A 21658-nucleotide genomic window follows, 5' to 3' on the forward strand; every position below is an offset into this window, starting at 1 on the left:
TGGCCATTTAAAAGCGAGTTTCAGATGCTTATTGACACCTTTGGACCTTTCTGAAACTAATGTATACACTGTGATTACGGTTTGTGCTATTTTGCACAACCTGTGGATACAGGCAGGAGACTTTCTGGTCCATCTGGAATTCTGAAGCTGAGGTCATAGGCAGGGCTCATGGGCAGCTGCCTACCCAACCATCGACTAGTAGCCACGCTGTGGCAGCAGCAATAAGGGACGCTTTAAAACATAGCTTCAGGAATGATCTGTAATGCATGTTACCCATATATTTCTGTGACGTAATACCAATAAATCATATTGTGTCTTAATGAATAAATGTTTTTACTTGGTGGGAGGGGGTTAAGTGGCAGTAAGTAGAATGCATGTGGCGGGCAGCTGTGCCTTCAGCCCTCCTCCAACCCACCCGAGTCCCTCAGCCATGCGTCTGCTGCGGACCAGGGAGTATCAGTGGGCAGCTGTGCCTTCAGCCCTCCCACAATCACCAGGTTCCCTCAGCTATGCATCTGCTGTGGACCAGGGAGCATCAGTGGGGATCTGTGCTTTCAGCCCTCCCACAACCGGCCTGGTTCCCTCAGCTGTGTGTCCGCTGTGGACAGGGAATATTAGTGGCCAGCTGTGCCTTCAGCCCTCTCCCAACCACCTGATTTGATTTGTGTTTCCCCCCGGTCTCCTGTATGCCACAAAATGATACAGAGCTCAAAGGAATTATTTTATTTTGGGGGGAGGAGAGGCTATTGTGTAGAAATGCTGATTATAGGGATTACCAGCAACTCCTGTTTTAAGCCTCTCCTGTGCACAGTCATTGTGGGAAATACTGTAGGAACACTGGAGATCAGGAGGGGAATAAATATTAAAATATTTAATTCATACCTGAAGCCTGCAAAATATTTTCTTTTTTGTTCTCTGCTATATTTTCCCTGGAAACAAAGTTCAGATAAAATCTTCCTCAGTTCTGTCACAAATACTCACGAGAGAATTACATAATATGTTCTGTTATTTTAAACTCTTTCTGCCAGCAATTGAAACATGCCCTGGTATCAGTGCTACCATTGAAATGCAGCTGTGAATATAGAAGCTATTTAGATGCTACGGATTGCACTTACATAACATGCATCTAAACTACTTAATGGTGTTAATGTGTGGTTTGGGCCTGAAAAGCAACTACAGGTTGAACCTCTCTCATCTGACACCAGTCAGGACCCAAGGGTGCCACACGAGAGAATTTGCCAGACAACAGGAAGTCAATACTGTCTAGCCTATTACCCACACACTTTCACTGCTTATTGAACTCTTAGAAACATTTTAGGGGTAAATTACATCTAAATAACAGCACACAACACTGAAGACCAGGACAGGTAGCTGTACACAATCTTTATGAGACCATGGGAAACTTGGCCACTCCTGTGACAAGCGGTTGTCCAATTAACTAAAATCATGCTGGATTATGGATGTTACCGGAGGAGAGAGTTCTGGATTAGAGAGGTTCAACCTGTTCATAAAAGCTCCTCACTCCATATATAGGACCAGATTGTTAAAGAAGGTTTTCACCTCTCTTTCTCTTGCCTCCATGCATTCAAGAGTGCAGAGAATCTGCTCCTTTCTCATATTCCCCTGGATGCAATAGTCCCAAAGAGAGTATGGAGGAGGTGGTGCTCCCACAGCAGATCACAGAACTGGCCGAACAGCAAGAGGAAGCAGAATGCTGCATCTTGCCTGATTTCTTTACGTACTGGCCTAGGTGATGTGTTGGAGATGTTAAGGGGGGGGTCTCACCTCCCTCCCCCACCTCTTTGCCTGCACTGTGCTGCTTCCCATGAGTGCAGGACCAGCCCACCCGTCCTCTGGAGTGTTGCGGCCTGAGAGCAGCATGAGCTTCCTGCCTTGTGCTACTCCTAGTTCCACTCTGGGGATGGGAGAAATGACGCTGCCTTGCACTCATGGGAAGCGGTGGGCAGGAGCAGAGCAGGGAGAAGGTGAGGCATGAACGGACTGTCAGGGTGGGAGCAGCATACATGGGGAAGAGGTGGCGTGGGGTGGGGTGGGAGGGGGAGGGTGATGGGTGCAGCAGGGATGGGAGGATGAGAGGCATGAGTGGTGCAGGGGCACATGGCTGCTAACCCTCTCTGAATCCCTGCATTGGTCACCTCTGTGTACTGGAGAGGAGTGTAACTTCTCAGTACTGACACCAGACTGCCTGCCCTCAACACAGACTTGAGTCTTAAAAGCACAATCAGGTCCATAATATCTGCTCCCTCAATAAATTTCACCTCAATATTATGAACTCGAATTAAGTGTCCACAAAGCCTCTTGGAATTAGACCCACCGTTTTTCCTTGTCAAGTCTCCTCATCCCCATTGCCCTGTGCAAGTTCGACAGTGTGAGCAGTGCATTGTGGGTACCTATACCACAGTGCCTTAGTCTCCGTTGCTTGTGGGTGCTTCATGTTCGAATCCCAGAATTCCACCACTGCTCTGACATTTCTTGTATCAGAGTAGCGGGTGTGGGAGGTGTGGTTGTTTTAGGACTGCTACTTTTAAAGAAATTTCTAAAATCAAATGGAGAGAGAAATCTCTGAGCTGCAATTTATTTGCAAATTTGACTCCATCAACCAAGGATTAAACAGAGACTGGGAGTGGTTGGCTGCTTACAAAAGCAGCTTCTCTGCCCTGGGTTTTAGTATCTCCCCATTAGACTCTGACAATGGGCCAGATCCCGCTGTCTGATCTGACTTGTTTTTTCCTCTTTTGATACATACTGCTGATAATGGGCCATTTCTACCTTGCTGAATAGACCTTGTCAGCTCTGGCCCTCCCTTTTACTGGGACCCCACTCTTTAGATACGCCTCTGGAAACACTCCCCCACTGACTCATGCATCTGATGAAGCAGATCTTTGCCCACAAAAGCTTAAGCTCCAAAATATCTGTTAGTCTATAAGGGACTTCTTGTTGTTCCCTGACATTTCATATAATTCCTAACTGAGAGGAATTGTCTCTTGGGATAAGAGGGAAAGTTAATCTCCCTGAATCTATAAATATTTAGCCTCTGCACTGAAATTACACTATTTGGAGCTAATTGTAGTGATTATTTTATGATCTGAACACCTCATTTCTAGAAATTGGACAACGACCTAACTAACTTCAGAGAACCAGACTAAATGTGAGATTTGCAGCATGCTCATTTGAACATACACCTTCAGATAGAGCAATGATGGGCAACCTATGCCAGTGAGTGGGCCACTAATGTGGCCTTCCTTCATCTCTGTGTCCTGCAAGATTGTTGTAACCAAGCCTATCTACCAGGATAGGGTAGTTTCTCTAATTGTGCTTGTGTACCTAGAACTTTCGGGACATGCTGATTGAACCACAGCACCACCTTGATGGATGCAGAGGGAGTGCACGGATCTCACAGGCAACGCGTGCAATCAGCATGTATATCACTTCATATGCCTTTGCTTTATATGCATGTCACTTCAGCAGTGCAAGCAGGAAAAAACATTTGTGGACAGAAACCAGTGGAATCGAGTACTGCTGCATGTGGGCAACAGTGAACAAAAACTCATGTGGAACACATGTAGAATCCTGATGGGCTGCAGGTTGCCCACCACTGAGATAGAATTACATGCACAAAACTGTATATCCTTCCCCTTGGTGATGGGTTCTGAATGTTCTGAAGATAAGGTTTACGCTCATGACTTTCCATACATAATTAGATAGGGGTACGTTCTTGACGAATAGAGTCTGCTGCAGCAGCAGATTTCCACTTTTCTTTATGTATATTGTATCATTGTTTGAATATTTTTTATGGTTAATAAAGGGGGAAATTTTCAAGGGCACAAATATAAAGTCAATGGAGCTTGAGTATTTGTGTGCCTTTATAAATTTCTTCCAACTTTTATAATCAATGTTCCCTCTAATTTTTTCCATCCATGTGATGAATAATTTTGTTATGTGCATTGATGCATATGCAGATGTGTACCAAAAATAGAAACAAATGCTGCTAGTTGTAGGCAGTGTGGGCACGCTGGTAAATAGCTGGACGGCATTTGAATTTCTTCAGGATGGGCACTCAAGCAGTCGCCCTACAGGGAACACTGCTTATAACTGTCAAAATTTAGGTTTTCAAATTTCACACTTCTAGATGTAAAGCCTTTTGGTGGGCAAAGGCTGGGTATTAGGTGCAGTATGAGTATGTGGGGGTTTGTCTTGGGCACTTCTAGAGGCAGGAAATCAGTTAGACCAGTAGTCCAGTCCAGCACAGGAGGAGGCAGGATACTGAACTCCAAAGATCAGTATGTAGCTCAGGACACAAGATACTGGACCAACTAAACTCTTAAGTTTGACCTGAGATGGCAAATACCTATGATCAAAAATTTCAAACATGGGTCTCTAAGGTCAGGCATCTAATATGGCCTGATTTTCTGACATGTTGAGCATTTGCAGCTCTTTCAGCAGTCCAGGTAAGCAGTGAGTGCTGAACACGTTTGACAATCAAGTCACTTACATTTAGGTCCTAATTATGGATTTAGGGATGGGATTTCCAAAAGGGTATGTATGACTGAGGAGACTATGTCTAGGAGCTTTTGAAAATCCACTCTATGTTCCTCAGCAGCTCAACCTAATAAAGCAGCAGAAATATCACAGCAATTCTAGAGTGTTGCTGAAAGAATAACCTTCCCAATGACAGGAATATGCCATGTTTTATTCTCTAAAGTTTTGTGGAGACCCTCTGTCTTAGCATAAATATACCCCCACCACACATACCTGGCTTTCTTCTTCTCAGTGCTCTTGCTCTTCTTTACCTCCTGATGATCTTGTCTTTGGTGTTTCTCTGGGTGCATACTGGGATCTCTTTTGGTCTCTTTCATAGAACTGCATGTGGCCACTGCTAGCCCCCTCTTGCTGCTGCCACACCCTTCAATAGGACCCACTATGCCAGAGATGGTGACTCGCTTGGAGGATGCTCGCTTAGCAGCTCCCTCCTTCTCTGATTCTGAGATCTCAGCAGAATTCTGAGTCTCTAGATGAGTATCTCTCTGTAGGGATTAAGCAAAATACCCAATAAATAAGACAATAGGAATGGGTACAAAGTAAAAGGTTAGGTGGAGTTGGTCAGCATCACTGGAGCTTTGAGCAAAGTTAATCGGCCTCACTGGAGCTTTGAGCAAAGATTGGGACATAATATATTTATCATTTTTTAATTATACTGACTTTTTTTGCTGGTTAAGAACATCAGACTGACAGGGGGAATGGTACAGCAGGGATCATGGCAGTGCAAGCTTCCCTAATCTGTACCTTTCCAGTGCCTCTTAAATGCAACCAACTGGTTCTACACCTGTGCACAAAGGTTTGTTGGATTGGTGCACTAGAGCCTGGACTGTGGGGATGTTATTTATAGAATGAACTAGTTGCTCTAACACTCTTTTATGGACCCTACTGGTTTGCACTAAATGTTCCTTAGTACACATTAATGTAGTCTTGTTTGGTAGAGTAAATTAATGCATATTAGGCAACTCTATGTGGGGAAACAAAGCACAAGACACTGGAACACTGTATAAATCACATGCCCATAATGTGGACTGACTTTGGGATCATGAAGACAAGCCTGAAGAATAAGATTCATGGGAAGTCCACAGAACAGATCTGGCCCATGGGCCATTTGACATCCCTGAAACTTCTTCTGGGTGTAAGCGTGGAGTTCATTTACCATGGGATCATGGAAGTCAGTGGATCTTTGAGCATTGTTTAATGACATACACTGCATCTGGAATCTCCACTACATGCATCTGATGAAGTGGGTCTTTGCCTACGAAAGCTTAAGCTCCAAAAAATCTGTTAGGCTGTGTCTATACATGCTCCTCCCTTTTGGAAGGGGCATGTTAATGAGGCACTTTGGAACAGGTTAATGAGGTGCTGACATGCATATTCAGCACCTCATTAGCATAATGGAGGCCAGTCACACTTTGGAAGTGCTACTTTAAAATGCAGACTGGCTGTATAGATGTGGGTGCTTCAAAATAAGTGCCACACTTCGAAATTCCCTTATTCCCAAAATGAACTGGGACTAAGGGAATTTCAAATTTGGGGATTTATTTTGAAGCACCAACATCTATACAGCCAGTCTGCATTTTGAAAGTAGTCTATAAGGTGCCACAGGACATCTCTTTGCTTTTGTGGATACAGACTAACACAGCTACCCCTCTGATACATGACATACACTGTAAGTTTTCTTTTTTCTTTCTTCATACCACCCATATCCAACGATCCTTACCCTGGGATTTCTTCTCTTTGTTCTGATCTGGGAGCAGAGACCAGGTATTTGTACTGCCTGATGGCCAAGGCTTAAATGGGCCGCTTGCTTTTCAAGATGATGTAAAAGTTACAATTGCAAACTATCACAATGTGAAGGTAGTAAAGGAAGAATAGTAAGAGGCTAATATGGCGCATGAGGAACTTTTTAATGACCTAGAATTCCAGAAAGAATCCTACAAAAAATAGGAACATGGACACATTGGTAAGCAATACAAAAGAATAGCATAGGTATGTGCAGATAAAATCAGAAAGGGTAAGACACTGTGACAACGTGCATACCTCACATAGGTCCTTAATGGGTTAATGTGGGCTTGAGAGACCAATTAGTTATCTGGCTGCTCCTGGAGGGTGAGCCAAGCTTAATGGATCATGAAGCCCAGATGGGTTGGAGCAGGCTGGGTAGTTTAAAGAGAGGAAGTTTTCAGCTGTCTGGAGAACCTCTTGCAAAAGTAGATATGAAATCATTATAGCTAACCTTTTGGGCAAAGGTAAGAGGGAAATCATAATAACAGTAGTCTACAGCAGATTTATGGGGATTGCTGGGACGTTTAGTACACAAAATGATATTGTTTGCCACAGACTTCTTCATATTATCAGAATCAAAAATGGGTAAGGGAGATGAGTTTACAAAATGTAGAGAACTAAATTTTTTTAGTTAAAGAAAATCAAATTGTAGCTGCATGAGTCGATTTTGAATTGTATCGGAGTTAAAAAAACAAATCAAGGACAAAACCCATACATTGTGACCAATGATATTTCTGAATGAATGACAAATGGGGGCAGCTTTGCCAAGTCCATAGAGGAGGGATCAAAAGATGACAGCACAGGTGGAGTAAGGACAGTCTTCTGAGTCTCTAAGTTCAGAATCCAGACATCTAAAAGGCTCTGGAATTTCTGATTTGTTGAACTATTTGGAAAATGTTGACACTAACCTGGATCAGAGAGCTGTGACCAGCTTCAGCTGTAATTTTTTTGATTCCTTGTCAGGCATAGTAATAATAATAATCAGAAATTGCATAATAAGTGAAACAGTGTTTCTATATGTATGAAAATAGTCAAATAGGTGTCAGTGTAGAAGTAGCAAGAACTTAAGCACCTGCTGGAATACCTGGAAATGCGATGGCTGACAAAGCAGCAAAACATACTCTTGAAAATTGAAGAGGTGGATATTAAGATATATTTCAGTACACCTATCTCTCAATTTATGAACGTAATTCATTCTATGAAAAATATTTGTAAGGTGAAAATTCACACATTGAAAATGAAATTCCCATTAATTTCAATGTAAAAAATTGTGACTGGTTCCTGACTCCCAAAAAAATCACCCAATATTTTTCCCCACATATGTTACAATACTACACAATCATAAAAATAAGAACATTATCACTTTATTAGTTTTATATGACATTTATTACCACTATCAGTTCTTAGATAGTGGTGAAGAAGGTGAGGTTGACGAGAGTTCTATGGGATCCTCTGCATCATCTTTGTAAGACAGCTCTGTAGTGACTTCAGCCTCCTTAATTGGGGTTTTATCTTCAGTTTTTGAGGTTCAGCGTTGTGGATCAGCTTCCAGCGTTGAGGGTTTAGGTGGAGGTGATGAGGTTGAAAAAATGGTAGCATTGAAATTTGTACTTCAGCTCTCTTTTTCCTGTTGTACAACTCCAGATAGCACTGAATGGCTTCACGAATTTGTCACTTGCCTGCTGAATCCTCTTCTAAATTTGGGTCATTGTCAGCGAGAATTTGTATAGCTGCCTCCAATGCACTGAAGAATTTTGAGAGTGTTTTAGTTTCCAGTGTTTTTTGTGGTTCATCCAATTTTTCCTCCTTCATTTCTAATAACCTTTCTGCATCTAGGTAAATTAATTCTTCATTAGTCAATTCTTCACTGTTTGACAATAACAGGTCTTCAACATCATCTATGTCTACCTCATTGAATGCTGCTTGATTTGCCAGTTGCACAAATCTCTTTTGAATGTCTTTCACCTCACCCTGAAAACCATGGAAATCATGAGCATATATTGGCAATAGCTTTTTCCAAACACCATTCAGAATACTTTGAGTAATTTTATTGCATGCAGTTGTGACATTTTCTATAGCCATCTTGATGCTGTAGTTCTTCCACAACTGCTTAATTGTTGGTTTGTCTGTCTGACACAGATGTGCGATACCTCATCACCAATTGCAGACAGTAAATTTTAAATGTAGCAATTATGTCTTGATCCATTGGCAGAAGGATGGAAGTGGTATTTGGGGGCAAAAAAAAACACTTAAATGTTATTGCCATAGTCTTTGACATTGATAGGGTGACCAGAAGCATTATCGCAGATCAGCAGACATCTATTATCCAGATTATTTTCAGCACAATATTAAGAGATGAATGGGGAAAGATAGCTTGTTATGTAATCAGCAAAAACCTGCTTTGTCACCCGTGCCTTTCCATTACAACACCATATCACAGGTAATGATGCCTTGTATAAACCTTTAAGTTCTCTCAGATTTTCTGAATGGTAAATAAGGAGAGGCCTTAATTTCACATCTCCTTCCAAAATTCCACCAAGAAGTAATGTCAGTCAATCCTCCAAGGCCTTGAAACCTGTTACTTTTGTTTCTTCACTTGAAATAAAGGTTTGAGAAGGCATTCTTTTCCCAAAAAGCTCTGTTTCGTCAACATTAAAGATTTGTTTGGGAGAACATCCACCTTCACCCATTATTCTTTGCAATGCATCTGGGAAAATGTTAGCTGCCTGAATATCAGCAGATGCTGCTTCACCTGTAAAATGCAGATTATGATAATGTGAACAGACTTTAAAGCACTCAAACCAACCGTGACTTGCTTTGAAAGTTACTTCGGCGGCTCCAACTTGCCTCTCTTCCTCGACTTTTTTCTTCAGATCTTCAAACAAAGACAGGGCTTTCTCCCTTACGATGAGGAATCTCAAAGGAATGTTGCATTCATTATGACTGTCAATCGAATGTCTTAAAAGGCTTTCAAGCTTACACATTATTGCATTCTTGGCCTTTGTTATTCAATGCAACTTAGCCCGACCAACGTATGATTCTGTCATTTCTTTGTGCGGGAAGATCATGTGCACTGTTGATGACACCAAGTTCATTGCCAAACATATGTCTTTTGATCACTGGCCTTTCTCAGTTCTTTCAATTGCTTCAAGTTTGGTAGCTATGGATATTGCTTTCCTTGGTTTCTTGGCCTTAGTAACACCCGCTGAAGAAACTTTTTTCATGTGTCAGACCCATGATGATCAAAAATAACAAAGATATTTGAAGAATAATATCCGTCACAGTCAAGATGACATGAAAACGAGGAAGTACGTGAACCAACTGGGAAGAGCAGGCTGGCTGAGGGAAGTGCGTAAGCCTGCACATACTTACTGCTTTTTTTTTTTTCAGCCAGCTCCCCTCCCCTCACCCCACCTTCTCCCTGTTTCCAGACCAGCTTCCGCTTGCAAGTGGATTTGCAACAGGGCCTCTAGTTCTATGGAAGGTTTCTTTATGAAAAATGATGTTGGCTTGGAATTAAAGATATTTTCCCCTAAAAAGACCAGTGAGAACTAGATGAGTATGAGTGTGAGATGGCAAGACGAAGCTGCATTTCCTTAAGGATACTAGACTGAGTGAAAGGAGAAACCCTGACATATGAGGAAAGTTTCAACATACTGGGTGTGTTTCTTCTTGAAAAAAGAAGACTAAAAAGGGACGCCTGATACATCTTCAAACATGTTAAAGGCTGCTATGAAGAGGACTGTGATAGGCTTCCAAGGGATGTTATAGAACCCCATCACTGGAGGTTTTTAAGAACAGGCTAGACAAATGCCACTCAGGAATGGTCCAGGACTTCTTGGCACTACTTTTGTACCCAGAGCTGGATTTGATGAGAGTTGTAGGTTTCTTCCATCCCTACACTTCTGTGATTCTATGAATGATCTCTTGCAAAAAAAGCTGCCTAAATTGTATACTTTCAAGCCAGCTGGTGCAGGAAAACTAAAGGCCTCCCTTATACAGAGCTTAAAATACATATATGAAAACAACTTGGTTTAATACACATCCTCAGTGCTGTCCAAATATAAAATATAAACATAAAAAGTTAAGCATAATTGTGTTTTCTTTCCTTTAATCCCAAACCAGCAATTGCTCTGCTTCTATGGAAAGCAAAGAATGTGAACTGGAAGAGTTGAAAGAGCTACAGAATAGACTACCCCTTTCTTCTCATAATGTTTCCCAAAGAAGAAAATGAGCATGCTGAATCTCCCAATGGATACCCAGATAAACAAAAAAAAAAAGGGTACATAGGAAACAAGGGATAGAGAGGCAAGTTAGAATTTTTTTTTTGGGTGTATCTAAAAGATAAGGGAATTCTGCTTATTCTGTCATTGGATTTGTGACTCTGGGGCTGTGTCTACATACCCCTTTCCTTTCAGAGGGGGGTCTAAATCCACGGGATCTAAATTGCAGATAAGGTGGGGATTTAAATATCCCACGCATCATTTCTATATTCCTGCGAGATGTGGCCTTTGAAAGGAATTTTGAAGTCAGTTTCCTTTCAAAGTGCCGGTGTCTACATGGCACTTTCACTTTTGAAATGACCCCACTTCGAAGGCCTCATCTCACCGGAATATGCAAAGGAGGTGCAGGATGTTTAAATCCCTGCCTCATCTGCCGTTTCGATCCCACTGATTTCCATATACCCTGTGAGAGGGAAGGGCGGGTGTAGACACAGCCTGGGAGAGGCAATAAAATCTAAATAGGAAACCCCAAATAAAGTCAAGGAACAGAAAGATATCTTCAGATACATAAACTCGACACCCCTCTATGTGCCAATTTCTGCTGTAGCATGCACTTTATTCTCACAGGCAATATTTGGATCAACAAAATCATGATGCCTACTTGTTCAAGACAAAAACTAAAGATGCTGTTGCAGACAACATTGGTGGCATTTTCCCTTACATTTGCTCTGTGTTTCTTGATTTACTGGCAGCTTGCTGCTCACTCCATGGCTATTAGTGCTGTCTCCAGATGTCTTTTCTGATTTAGGTCCTACAGAAATGACTTTCAGGCAGACCAAATGCTAACATAATAACTACTGTGTACAGCAGTTGCCAACAAAAAGTTTTAAGTCTAGCATCCAAAGACTGGTGAGTGTGCATGGCAAAAAGTATATAAAACTAGGAACATATATCTTCCACCATAAATCCTTATGGCCGTTTCTACACATAAGGGAAAGTGGCATGCTAATAAACGGCCTGAAATATGCTACTGAGGCATGGATGTAAATTCCCGACGCCTCATTAGCATAAGGTCACATGATTTGGAGTCTGGAAGAAGCTCTTCCAGACTCCAAAACAGCGTGTAGAAGCGTGGCCCCTGGGGGATCTTCCAGATGGAAGTCCTCCTTCTGGAGGCCCCTTCTTCCTGAAAATTTTCTTCCGGACTCTAAATCATGTGACCTTATACTAATGCGGCATTGGGAATTTACATCCGCATCTCATTAGCATATTTTGGGCCATTTATTAGCATGCCATTTTTGGAGAAAGTGGCATGTGTAGAAACGGCCTATGTGTTCTGCAGGAGGAGCCATAGATGCCTGTAGCTGTAGCATGTTTCTCAATAAATCTAAGGATTAGTCAATACCACTTTCAGTAACAGGCACCAATATCCATAAGGGCGCATCCTAAACTGGACAAAAATTTGCTCTTTGAAGTTAATAAGAAAGAAAACAGGAAATTTGGGATGAGGATGAATATAAATAATAGCTGAAGAAGAAAAACTATCATGTAATATCAAGAAGTACTACTGTATTGTTCTTCACTGAATCTTAATAAGCTAGAGGGATATCCACTTTCTACACAGGTGCCTGAAAAAGCTCCTGAGCCAAGAACATAAGGCAAGAGAGGTTCTAACCAGGGTTTCTGATGAAAATGGTGTACAATCCTATCCATATGTTGGTTTGTCTCATCTCTACTCATTCCTTACTCTAATCATTCATCTTTTTACTTCAGACTCTTTTCTAAAAGTACAGCGAAACTTCCTTCCTTCTAGAAAAAAATGTTTTTTTCAGGTCACCTCTGGTAGGCTGAGATTCTATCCCACTCCATTAGGGAGTAGGGATAATTATTTCCCCTTTTAGCTCTACCCAGAAAGAAACTCTCCATCATGTTCAACCAAGAGCTAGAATACCCACTTCCCTCTTGACAGGCCAAGTTGCTAATGGACTTTGCGTGTCAGCCACCACAGGCCCTAAAGAGCGCAGTTATGTTATGCCTCTTCTGCTCTGCCCATGTCATAGGGGAAATTTACAGGAGGAAAGTGCCACTGTAGGCCACCGCAACCTATGTCCCAAAATATCAGGAAAAAGAAATCCAGGACAATGATGTCAGGTATCTGACTTCTTGATATCCAGATAACTACTGGCCAAATTGTATCTTCCACTACCCTCTAATTTTATAGGGAGCTTCTGACGTGCCAGTTATTTTTATGCTAAATTCTTGTAAACAGAATTGTAACTCCTTTGAGTTCTTGTCTGTTGTGCAATAATAAGCAATGTTGGAACAAGCATGTGTAACTTTTTTGACTATTGAGCTTGCAGAAGTCAAATACCCAGGTCATCAACCCTTGCTGAAGACTCACTTTGTCTGATTGGTTTCTTCTGACTCGCGTTCCCTCCTCTAGCTGCCCATTAAAATTCTCATACACTATATTGACTCGAGTATTGTTGTGGTCTTGAGGAAGTTTCAAGAGAGAGATGAGCCGCAACCATTGACGGAAGAGGAGGTGGTGTGTTTCTGGTGGTGCACAGAGCTCCAGATAAAAGGAGCGACCGCTTGCCAACTTCAGCTTGAGGCGTTGCTTCTCTGCATTATGAACGGAGATCTCCACAAACTTCAGAGGGAAGAACCTACAAAAAGACTCAGAGGTGAGACCAGCTAGAGTCTCTGCTTACGGGAAGCACTATATTGGCTATGTGATTCAGGAAATAGGCTGTAGAAGGAATAACCTAGAGAGAAGTTCATGCACACTCTTCTTGAGGAACGTGTTGCGTCCCTCATCTCTGGGGCCACACCCCAACTGCAGGGAAGAATTCTTTTGGGACAAATCATGATGAGTGTACCTGGAGATTTTCTTTTCAGATGCCATTATGCTTCTTGCGAGAGAGATGTTTGGCAATAGCTCATGGTATTTGTAACATTAAAGCCTGATTTTTATTTTGTCAGAGGGCACAGTGCATTGATTAGGACACTGGAATTAACCTTTGTTCTTTTTGAAAGGTCTCTTTCATCCTTTAATTTCCAGGTATAACAATTCCTTTGCTTCTATGCTCAGTCAGTAGTCTGTCTATTTGCTATTATATCCTATCCCATTCTTTATCCTACCATTTTTGACTGCCACTTCACATTGAACAAAGGTTTTATTGAACTGTTCACAATGATGCCTAGATCATTTCTCTGAGTGGTTACAATTAATATATAATCTATCAATTTGTGTGTAGTTCAAATTATTCCTTCCAACAATGAATTTCTTCTGCTATCAGATTGTCCTTTTATCTCCATTTGTTAAGTTCCCGCTGGAGTTTCTCAGTCTTTCCTTGTTTAACTAACTAAAATTAGGCCAGACTGAAATGGACTAATGGACTAATCCTGCCTTGTTTTTTGCATTTCAGTCTGTTTCAAGAGCAAGATAATTGTTTACCTCCTGTCCCATAACTGTTTATCATCTTTGAGGAAAACTTGGTAGACTTTATATGGCCTTCAGAAAGCTTCTATGAACTGGTGTTCTTTTATGCACTAGTTTGCTGACATGCTCACAGAATTTGAACAGTTTAGAAAAGCATGATTTTCTCTTTGCAAATCACATGTTTAGTAATTCTCTTTTTCATTGTTTCAACCATTTTCTTAATATTAAAGTTACAATATCCCTTAATTATTCTCCTTTATTGAATTTGTCACCCTCTGGTATTCTGGTATGGTTACTGATTTTTAACGAGAGATTCTAGATTTTAATCAGCTCAGTCACATAACTCTTATTGATTCCCAGGCTAGAAGCTACACTTGTTATAAGCTAGTCTTATCTCCTGTGTAACACAGGCCATACAAGTTCCCCAAAAATAATTCCTAGAGCATTTATTTAAGAAAAAAAAATCCAATCTAAATTTAGAAGTTGCCAATGATGGAGAATTCAACATGACCCTTGGTAACTTGTGGCAATGATTAATTCATGCCACTGATATAAAAAAATAACAAAAAACAAACAAACAAAAAACTATGTCTTAATTTCCAGTCTCAGTTTGTCTAGCTTCAACTTCCAGTCCTCACATAGACTGAAGAGGCCATCATTGAATATTTGTTCCCTTTGTACATACTTATAGACTGTAATTGAATCATCCCTTAATCTTCTGTTTAAGATAGATAAATTGAGCTCTTTGAGTCTTTCACTATACAGCATGTTTTCTAATTCTTTACTCAGTCTTACAGCTCTACTCTGAATCCTCTCCAGTTTAACAGAACTCTTGGATGTATGCCATCCAGTCTTGGTGACCTTTTGCTCTTTATCATTTTGTCCTATCACCTCCTTCTATCAACACTTCATTTTTATTAACTGGAAAAAGTATATTTTAGGTAGCTGTCTCCCCAGCATCTTTCACTGGGATGACTGACGCAAAAAATAATTGGCTTCTCTGATATGTCCCTATTCCCCTTGATTGCTTTTTGCTGATCCTGCAAGTCCATCAAATTCGTTGCAGGGGTTCCTGCTTTAAATGTTTATTATTTGTATTCTGATTGTACCTAGGAGCCTGGGTATTGACCAGGAGCCCATGGATTTAGGCACTGTACAACCACAGAACAATCTACATATAAGACAAGAAACAATGTCTTTGATATACTTATAGCTCTACTTAAGTGTGTATTATTTCTTTGGCTTGGAGTGGCCACTGCAGATGGACCAAAGGATGAATGTTTTAGTTAAGGTTTCATCCAAAGAACAGCATTACTGAATGAACACAAGTGGATAAACACTTGATGACAAGGTTACCTTTGTCTAAGACATCATCAAGCCTCACAAAAAAGCTTTGTGGAAAGTGTGCTCTGTGAACTGACATTTACCCTTCTTACCTGCTGAGTACTAGCTGTTCCATGGAGGGCTGCTGCTTTGAAGCCTTCCAGGGCTTTGGCAGAACTTCCTGGGGAGATATAGGCACTGAATGTGCTAGCAGCATCACATTGGGCAGTGACAGACAGGGGCTGGATGCACAGATGCCTACAGTCACACAGTTGGGACGGTTATGAAGATAAATTGGTTCACCTCTCCGATTAACCTGCATACCAAAACAAAGTAATTGCACTACATCATAGGCTGCATCTTACTATGAGATAAATTCGATTTTAAGGCAGTTAGCTCAATATTACCACATGACTGTGTTCACTGTAAGTACCATCAGCTCGATTTAGGGAGCACTAATATCGAGATAACAAAATCACAGTTACCTGACAGGTATAGTGCCAAGCTTGAATTCAGAAGTTAAATTAAATGCCAGTGTGGAAGTGCCATGCCTTAAAATCCAATATATCAGCCTCCAGAGGTGTCCCATATGTAACCCACAGTGCCCCTCACTGCTCAACTCTGGCCACTGCTCTCCAGCAACAAGAAGGCCGTGAATTTCAAAGTGGGAGCAGAAAGCCTTTGGCTGTGGGCTCATGTTTGTATGAGAGTCTGAGAAATGTCTTTCTTTGCTATTAGCACTGTGAGCGCATCTACCCATTACAGCTAGCCCCTGCAGGGAGTTTGTGGCTCTGTCTCTACACTTGTTATTTTTTTCTGCGCTGCCTGGCACCAGCCGCAGCCCCACCGCACCACGTGGCAGCTAGGCTGTGGTGGGGGTCATGTTTGCATAACACACTGAGAAACTTCTTGTCAGCGGTTTACATTTGTGTGTGAACCCCCTTCCCTCCCCAACAGGCGCCACACAGTCTGGGTCTTTCCCACACTCTGCCACATCATGTGGGTAGCCCCCAAACCAATAAAAGGATGCGCCTGCTTTTCGGTGCCGACCATGGTTTCAGGCAGCACCATGAGAGATTGCATGTGTTAAGGGCTCCTAGGGTGGGCAAGATATTTGGAGGCTTATTGCCACTGTGGGGAAGTCTCCCTCATTGGCTAAGATATTTGGGGGCTTACTGCCACCATGGGAAAGTCTTCCCCAGTGGCTAAGATACATGGGGAGGACCATCTCAGCTGGCCCCCCACTGAACCCTCCTATGCTCCTAGTGTGGTTTGCTACCGCCTAGGAGAAGTCTTTCCTGGCTCGGGGAGGACCACTTCAACTTCAGCTGATCCCCCACTGAACTCCCCCATGCCCATACTGAGGCTTGTTGCCACTGGGGAGAAGTCTCCCCAGGTGCTAAGATACTGGGGATTTTGCTGCGGCCAGGGAGAAGTCTCATGTGGGGGCTGATTCCCCATGAAAGACCATGTCAAATGGGTGCTCAGTGCTTCCCCCGACCAGAAACATGAGCTGCCCCATCTAGTCAATGAGATATGGGGCTTCCACCATCACCTTATTACACCTACAGTGACATTCTTTCTGTGTTGTTTTGTTTTGTTCCAAAACTATCTTAGTAGAGCTTCTTCTGGGGACATCTTTTACAGAACATACATTATTTAAATCGTTCTCATCCTCTATATTATTTTCTCTCTTATGTAAACATTTTGCTGGTGGGCCTAATTTGACAGTCTTATCGCCTTTTGAGCTACTTCAACATTCTGCCACCTCAACTGGCCCCTCCACTGAACCCTCCCACACCAGTTGCGTAGGGGAAAGTCAAACAACCTTTATTCCTACACTTTTCTATTCTCTTTCTTCTAACTTTAGAATACAGTCTTGGCCCCTGCATTATTTTCAGAGATCACATGCAATGATGGGAGATGGGACACTCAGTGGTTGGCCAGTTGAGAATACAGTCACTGCACCCATGTTGGCAATGTAATGTTGGGGGAAACCAAAAATTCTTTTTTCCTAGACTTTTCTATCCTCTTTCTTCTAACTTTAGAATGCAGTCTGGGCCCGTGTATTATTTCAGGGATCACATGCAGTGATGGGAGTGAGGACAGATGTGGACGGCCAGTTGAGAACACGGTGCACAGAAGCCTTAGAGTGCTTCGAAAAGCCAAAGACTCTCTCCATCAACAACTCTCTTTTCTGGAAAAACTTTCCTATCTTCTCTTCATGCTTTTTGGGGTCCCTGTATTAGCTTCAATAGAGTCAAAAATCTTTTTTCTATCCTCTTTCTTCCTAACTTTGAGGGTCCCTGTACTGTTTCCAGGGATCGGCATATTTTCAGTGATTAGGAGGGGAATGAGGAAAATGCAATGTGGGAAGACGATGTCAAAGACCAGCAAGCATATGCAGAATACTACGGGGATGAGGGAACTGTGGGATAGGTTCCTACAATGCACTACTGGCACAGTCGGTGTTTGCCCATTTGTGTGTGGCAGCAATTAGTCGACTTTGTGAGGAGCACGTGGGAGCTGAGGATGGTCAAATTTGAATTTATAAATTCCAGAATACAAAAGCAATATTAATGAATTTGAATTTATCTCATAGTGTAGACTGAGCCATAGAGACGCAACTATGATACAATACCACACAGATGTGATACAACCTCCTTGGGACTTTCACAGCTCAGGTGGTGGGAAGGTAAGGGACTGTAATGAACAAGAAGGGGCATATGTATGAAGAGGAAGAAGTGAGTCGGCATGAAGAAGGATCAGAAGACTGCGTAATCAGCTAGCTGGAGATTTATCCATTTATTTAGTTCCTATGTTGTGGCCATCATTGTGGTATCTGAGTGCCTAGAATTTTTGGGTGGCCCTGACCATTCTCTGCATTACCTTGTCTCGTAGGCTGTTTTGTAGGAGTCATGGAAACAGAGTTTCAATCCTTTGGTGATCCATTGTTATTAATGTTGTTGATGCTCCCATCATGCACTAAGAATTTTCTAGATGCGCGTAACAAAGATGGTCCCTGCCCCCAAAGAATTGTCAACCTATGTATAAAGACAAGAAGCCCAAAAGGGTAGTTCAAGGAATATATTACACAAGACATGAGACCCTCCATAATCTGGGTAGCCCCAGTCTGGGAACACCTGTGGTTCAGACCCTGGTGGAGGTGGAGGAAGTGGCTGTACATGATGCTGTTCCCCTTCCCCCCTGCTGGGGGAGTGGCAGTGCAGCAACATGCTTCTCATGAGGCTTTTCCCATGCTGATCCTATAGCATCAGGGGATGCTGCCTGGGAGTGACAAATGGTGCAGAGCCATGTGTACCCCCAGAAGCGGAGTGCCAGATAATTGCCTCACCCCAGACCCCTCATACCTAGACCTCACAGCACCCAACATGGCCAATATAATTTTATAATCTGGCATAGCCTGTTTCCCAGGGTTGCTGGATAAAAGAAGTTCAAGTGTATTGGTTAGCATGATAGGCAGTTGTTTCAGCATGCCAACAGCATGGTGAGTGTTAATTATTTGTAGGCATTGCAGCAAAGGAGAGTTTTGATGGAGAATAAAGAGGTGGCTTTCTTGATATTGCAAAGATGAGTTGGCAGAGTGGGAGAAAATACTATGATGTGTGTAAGTGTAATAAGGGGGTTACAAAGGCTAGTATCACCAGCTGATGTGGGTAGAAGTCAGCATCTTGATAGCAAATAAGCCATGCTAGGTAGGGTGGGGATAGATTGTAAAGACAAGAATCTTATGTTCAATATGGGAAAGGCCAGGACGTGGAGGGATGCAAAGAGGTGGGTGACTTGGTTAAAATGATGAGCTGGGAAAAAGGTCTTGCCACCACATTCTGAATTAATATGAGTAGAGCAAGTTTCCATTTGCTGAGGCCAAAGAAAGGGTGGTTGTTGTAGTTATATAACAAGAGCCTGGAGAAATGTTTGTTGACAGTGCTGAAGGATAGAAAAAGCTGCCTCTTAGGAGTTTTATGAGAAAGACTGGATGCTTGTACCTAATGAAAGAGGGCAGAATCAAAGATGGCTATGGTTGTGGAATTGAGTCACAGGTAGGATGATAGTGTTGGCTACAGTGAGAGAGGATCTGGTAGATATTTATAAGGAGCTATCAGAGACATAAGCCAAGAATTTCTAGAATGACCACTTTGCACTCAGTTGTAACAGCCACAAACTTAAGGCTGCTGTAAATTGCACAATGAGTTGAAAGTTGAATCTGCTTCCAGCTATTCCCAGAATAAGGGCGTGGAAGAGAGATAAGGGCTGCTGGGAGCTACCCTATTGCACATGAATGGAGAGTAGGATAAATGTGTATTTCCCTCTCATAAATGTGACGGAGTAAGACAGAGACAATGGAAATGAACAAAGGTGTGAGCATCAACCATATTGGGGAATAAAAGTGGAAATTCTCTATTCAAGGAATGTGAAGCCATCAGAGCCAAACAACAGCATTTAAAATTAAATTTACCTGTACAAAATTGCTCTCAAACATGGGAGCAGACGTGAAAGGTGCATATTCTCCTTTGCCAAGAACTCTCTGAAGGTCTCCCATAATGGAGATCTGGCTCCTGGAGGCTGTCTACATACTGAAGCTCCCGAAAGAGGAATAGCTTCTAGTATTGCCTGTATGCAAAATAGGAAGAATTTAGTAGTCAAGAGGGGCTATTCTAGGAAAACAAATAATCAGCTGATGGGGAAATAACTGAAAAAAGAACATGGAACAGACACAGCCTTTTCTGTCACTAGCTGCATAAGGTTATTTAAAATACAGACAGACAAGCACATTAATACCTGCTATGAACTTCCAAAGGCTCTCCAGAAGCTGGACAGGATTAGGCAATGGAGAGGATTCTTGGGGAGCTGATCAGTCTTAAGGAAGGAGGGCCTAATAGGTGAGAAAAGGAATAATTATTACTGTACAAGGTAACATCCTGCCAAAACTCACCTTCAGTGCCTTCTGTTCTGTTTCTCTTACACAACCCAATTTGTTGGCTTCATACTTTTGTTCTCTTCATTGGATCTCACACAGCAGAATTCTACAGATATAGATGACATGAAGCTTGCACAAGCAGAGGTGAAACATGGATCAGATCATGTGTGCTACATTAGAACATAAGAACATAAGAATGGCCATACTGGGTCAGACCAAAGGTCCATCCAGCCCAGTATCCCGTCTGCTGACAGTGGCCAATGCCAGGTGCCCCAGAGAAGGAGAACAGAAGACAATGATCAAGTGATTTATCTCCTGCCATCCATCTCCTGCCCTTGTACTGAAGGCTAGGGCACCATACTTTACCCCTGGCTAATAGCCATTTATGGACCTAACCTGCAAAAATTTATCGAGCTCTTTTTTAAACCCTAATAGAGTCCTGGCCTTCACAGCCTCCTCCGGCAAGGAGTTCCACAGGTTGACTGTGCGCTGTGTGAAGAAAAATTTCCTTTTATTAGTTTTGAACCTACTACCCATCAATTTCATTTGGTGTCCCCTAGTTCTTGTATTATGGGAAAAGGTAAATAATTTTTCTATATTCACTTTCTCCACACCATTCATGATTTTATATACATTGTATTTTAGATTGTTCATCTTGTTTATAATTAAGTGAAGAAACAATATAATGGTAAGATTGATCAAAATATTGTTTACCATTGTTATAGTAAAATGTTGCTATCCTCCTCTCCCGTTCATGTGAGTGTACTGACATATCTCGCAAATAATGGGTTAGAGCCCTGGGTCAGTGCTCAGCAAAACTCAAGAGGGAAGTGGGTAAGATGACTTGTACAAATCTTAATATCCCTTAGTAACAGAGGGATAGCTGTGCTTGTCTATATACTATGAAAACAAAAAAAGCAGTCCAGTAGCACTTTAAAGACTAACAAAATAATTATTTCATGTAGTTAATGGATCTTAATGTCCCTTGTTCATGTGGCTCCCAGATGCTGGTTTGGTTTAGAGATGCAATTTAGAGCAGCCTTAGTACTGCTCCAAATTGAGTTAGCTGTCTAAAACTCAAAAGGCATATTCCAGCATTCAGGAGTCTTTGGAGTGGGACTAGGGTGTCCTTTACCAACTGGCTAAAAAGATTTTAAAGATACAAACAGAAAGTAGAGCAACAAAGTGGTCACACTTCAGGAAAGGATCGGGACTAATAATGAATTGAACTTCATACTATTTCCAACCCAATAGTAGATAGGTAAACATCATTATTTCCATTTATGCGTGTGAATACAGAAGTAAAATGACTTTTCCAAGGCTGCATAGTAAGTCAGTGGCAAAGCAGTGAAGAAAATCAAGATGTCCCATCTCTTCTAC

At 41.9% G+C, this 21658-nt stretch overlaps 1 protein-coding gene across 1 annotated transcript; it reads right to left on the reverse strand.

Moving 5' to 3' along the window:
* Window positions 1–871: 871 nt before the first annotated feature.
* On the reverse strand, window positions 872–19900 carry GARIN2 (golgi associated RAB2 interactor family member 2). Its single transcript, XM_074998527.1, has 5 exons — window positions 19817–19900; window positions 15450–15652; window positions 12970–13237; window positions 4774–5045; window positions 872–929 (listed from the first exon to the last, which is right to left on the reverse strand). The coding sequence occupies exons 1-5, from the start codon at window positions 19898–19900 to the stop codon at window positions 872–874; spliced, it is 885 nt and encodes a 294-aa protein (XP_074854628.1).
* Between the last annotated feature and the right edge of the window lie 1758 nt (window positions 19901–21658).

This window comes from Carettochelys insculpta, chromosome 6 (assembly GCF_033958435.1).
Source record: "Carettochelys insculpta isolate YL-2023 chromosome 6, ASM3395843v1, whole genome shotgun sequence".
NCBI lineage: Eukaryota > Metazoa > Chordata > Testudines > Carettochelyidae > Carettochelys > Carettochelys insculpta.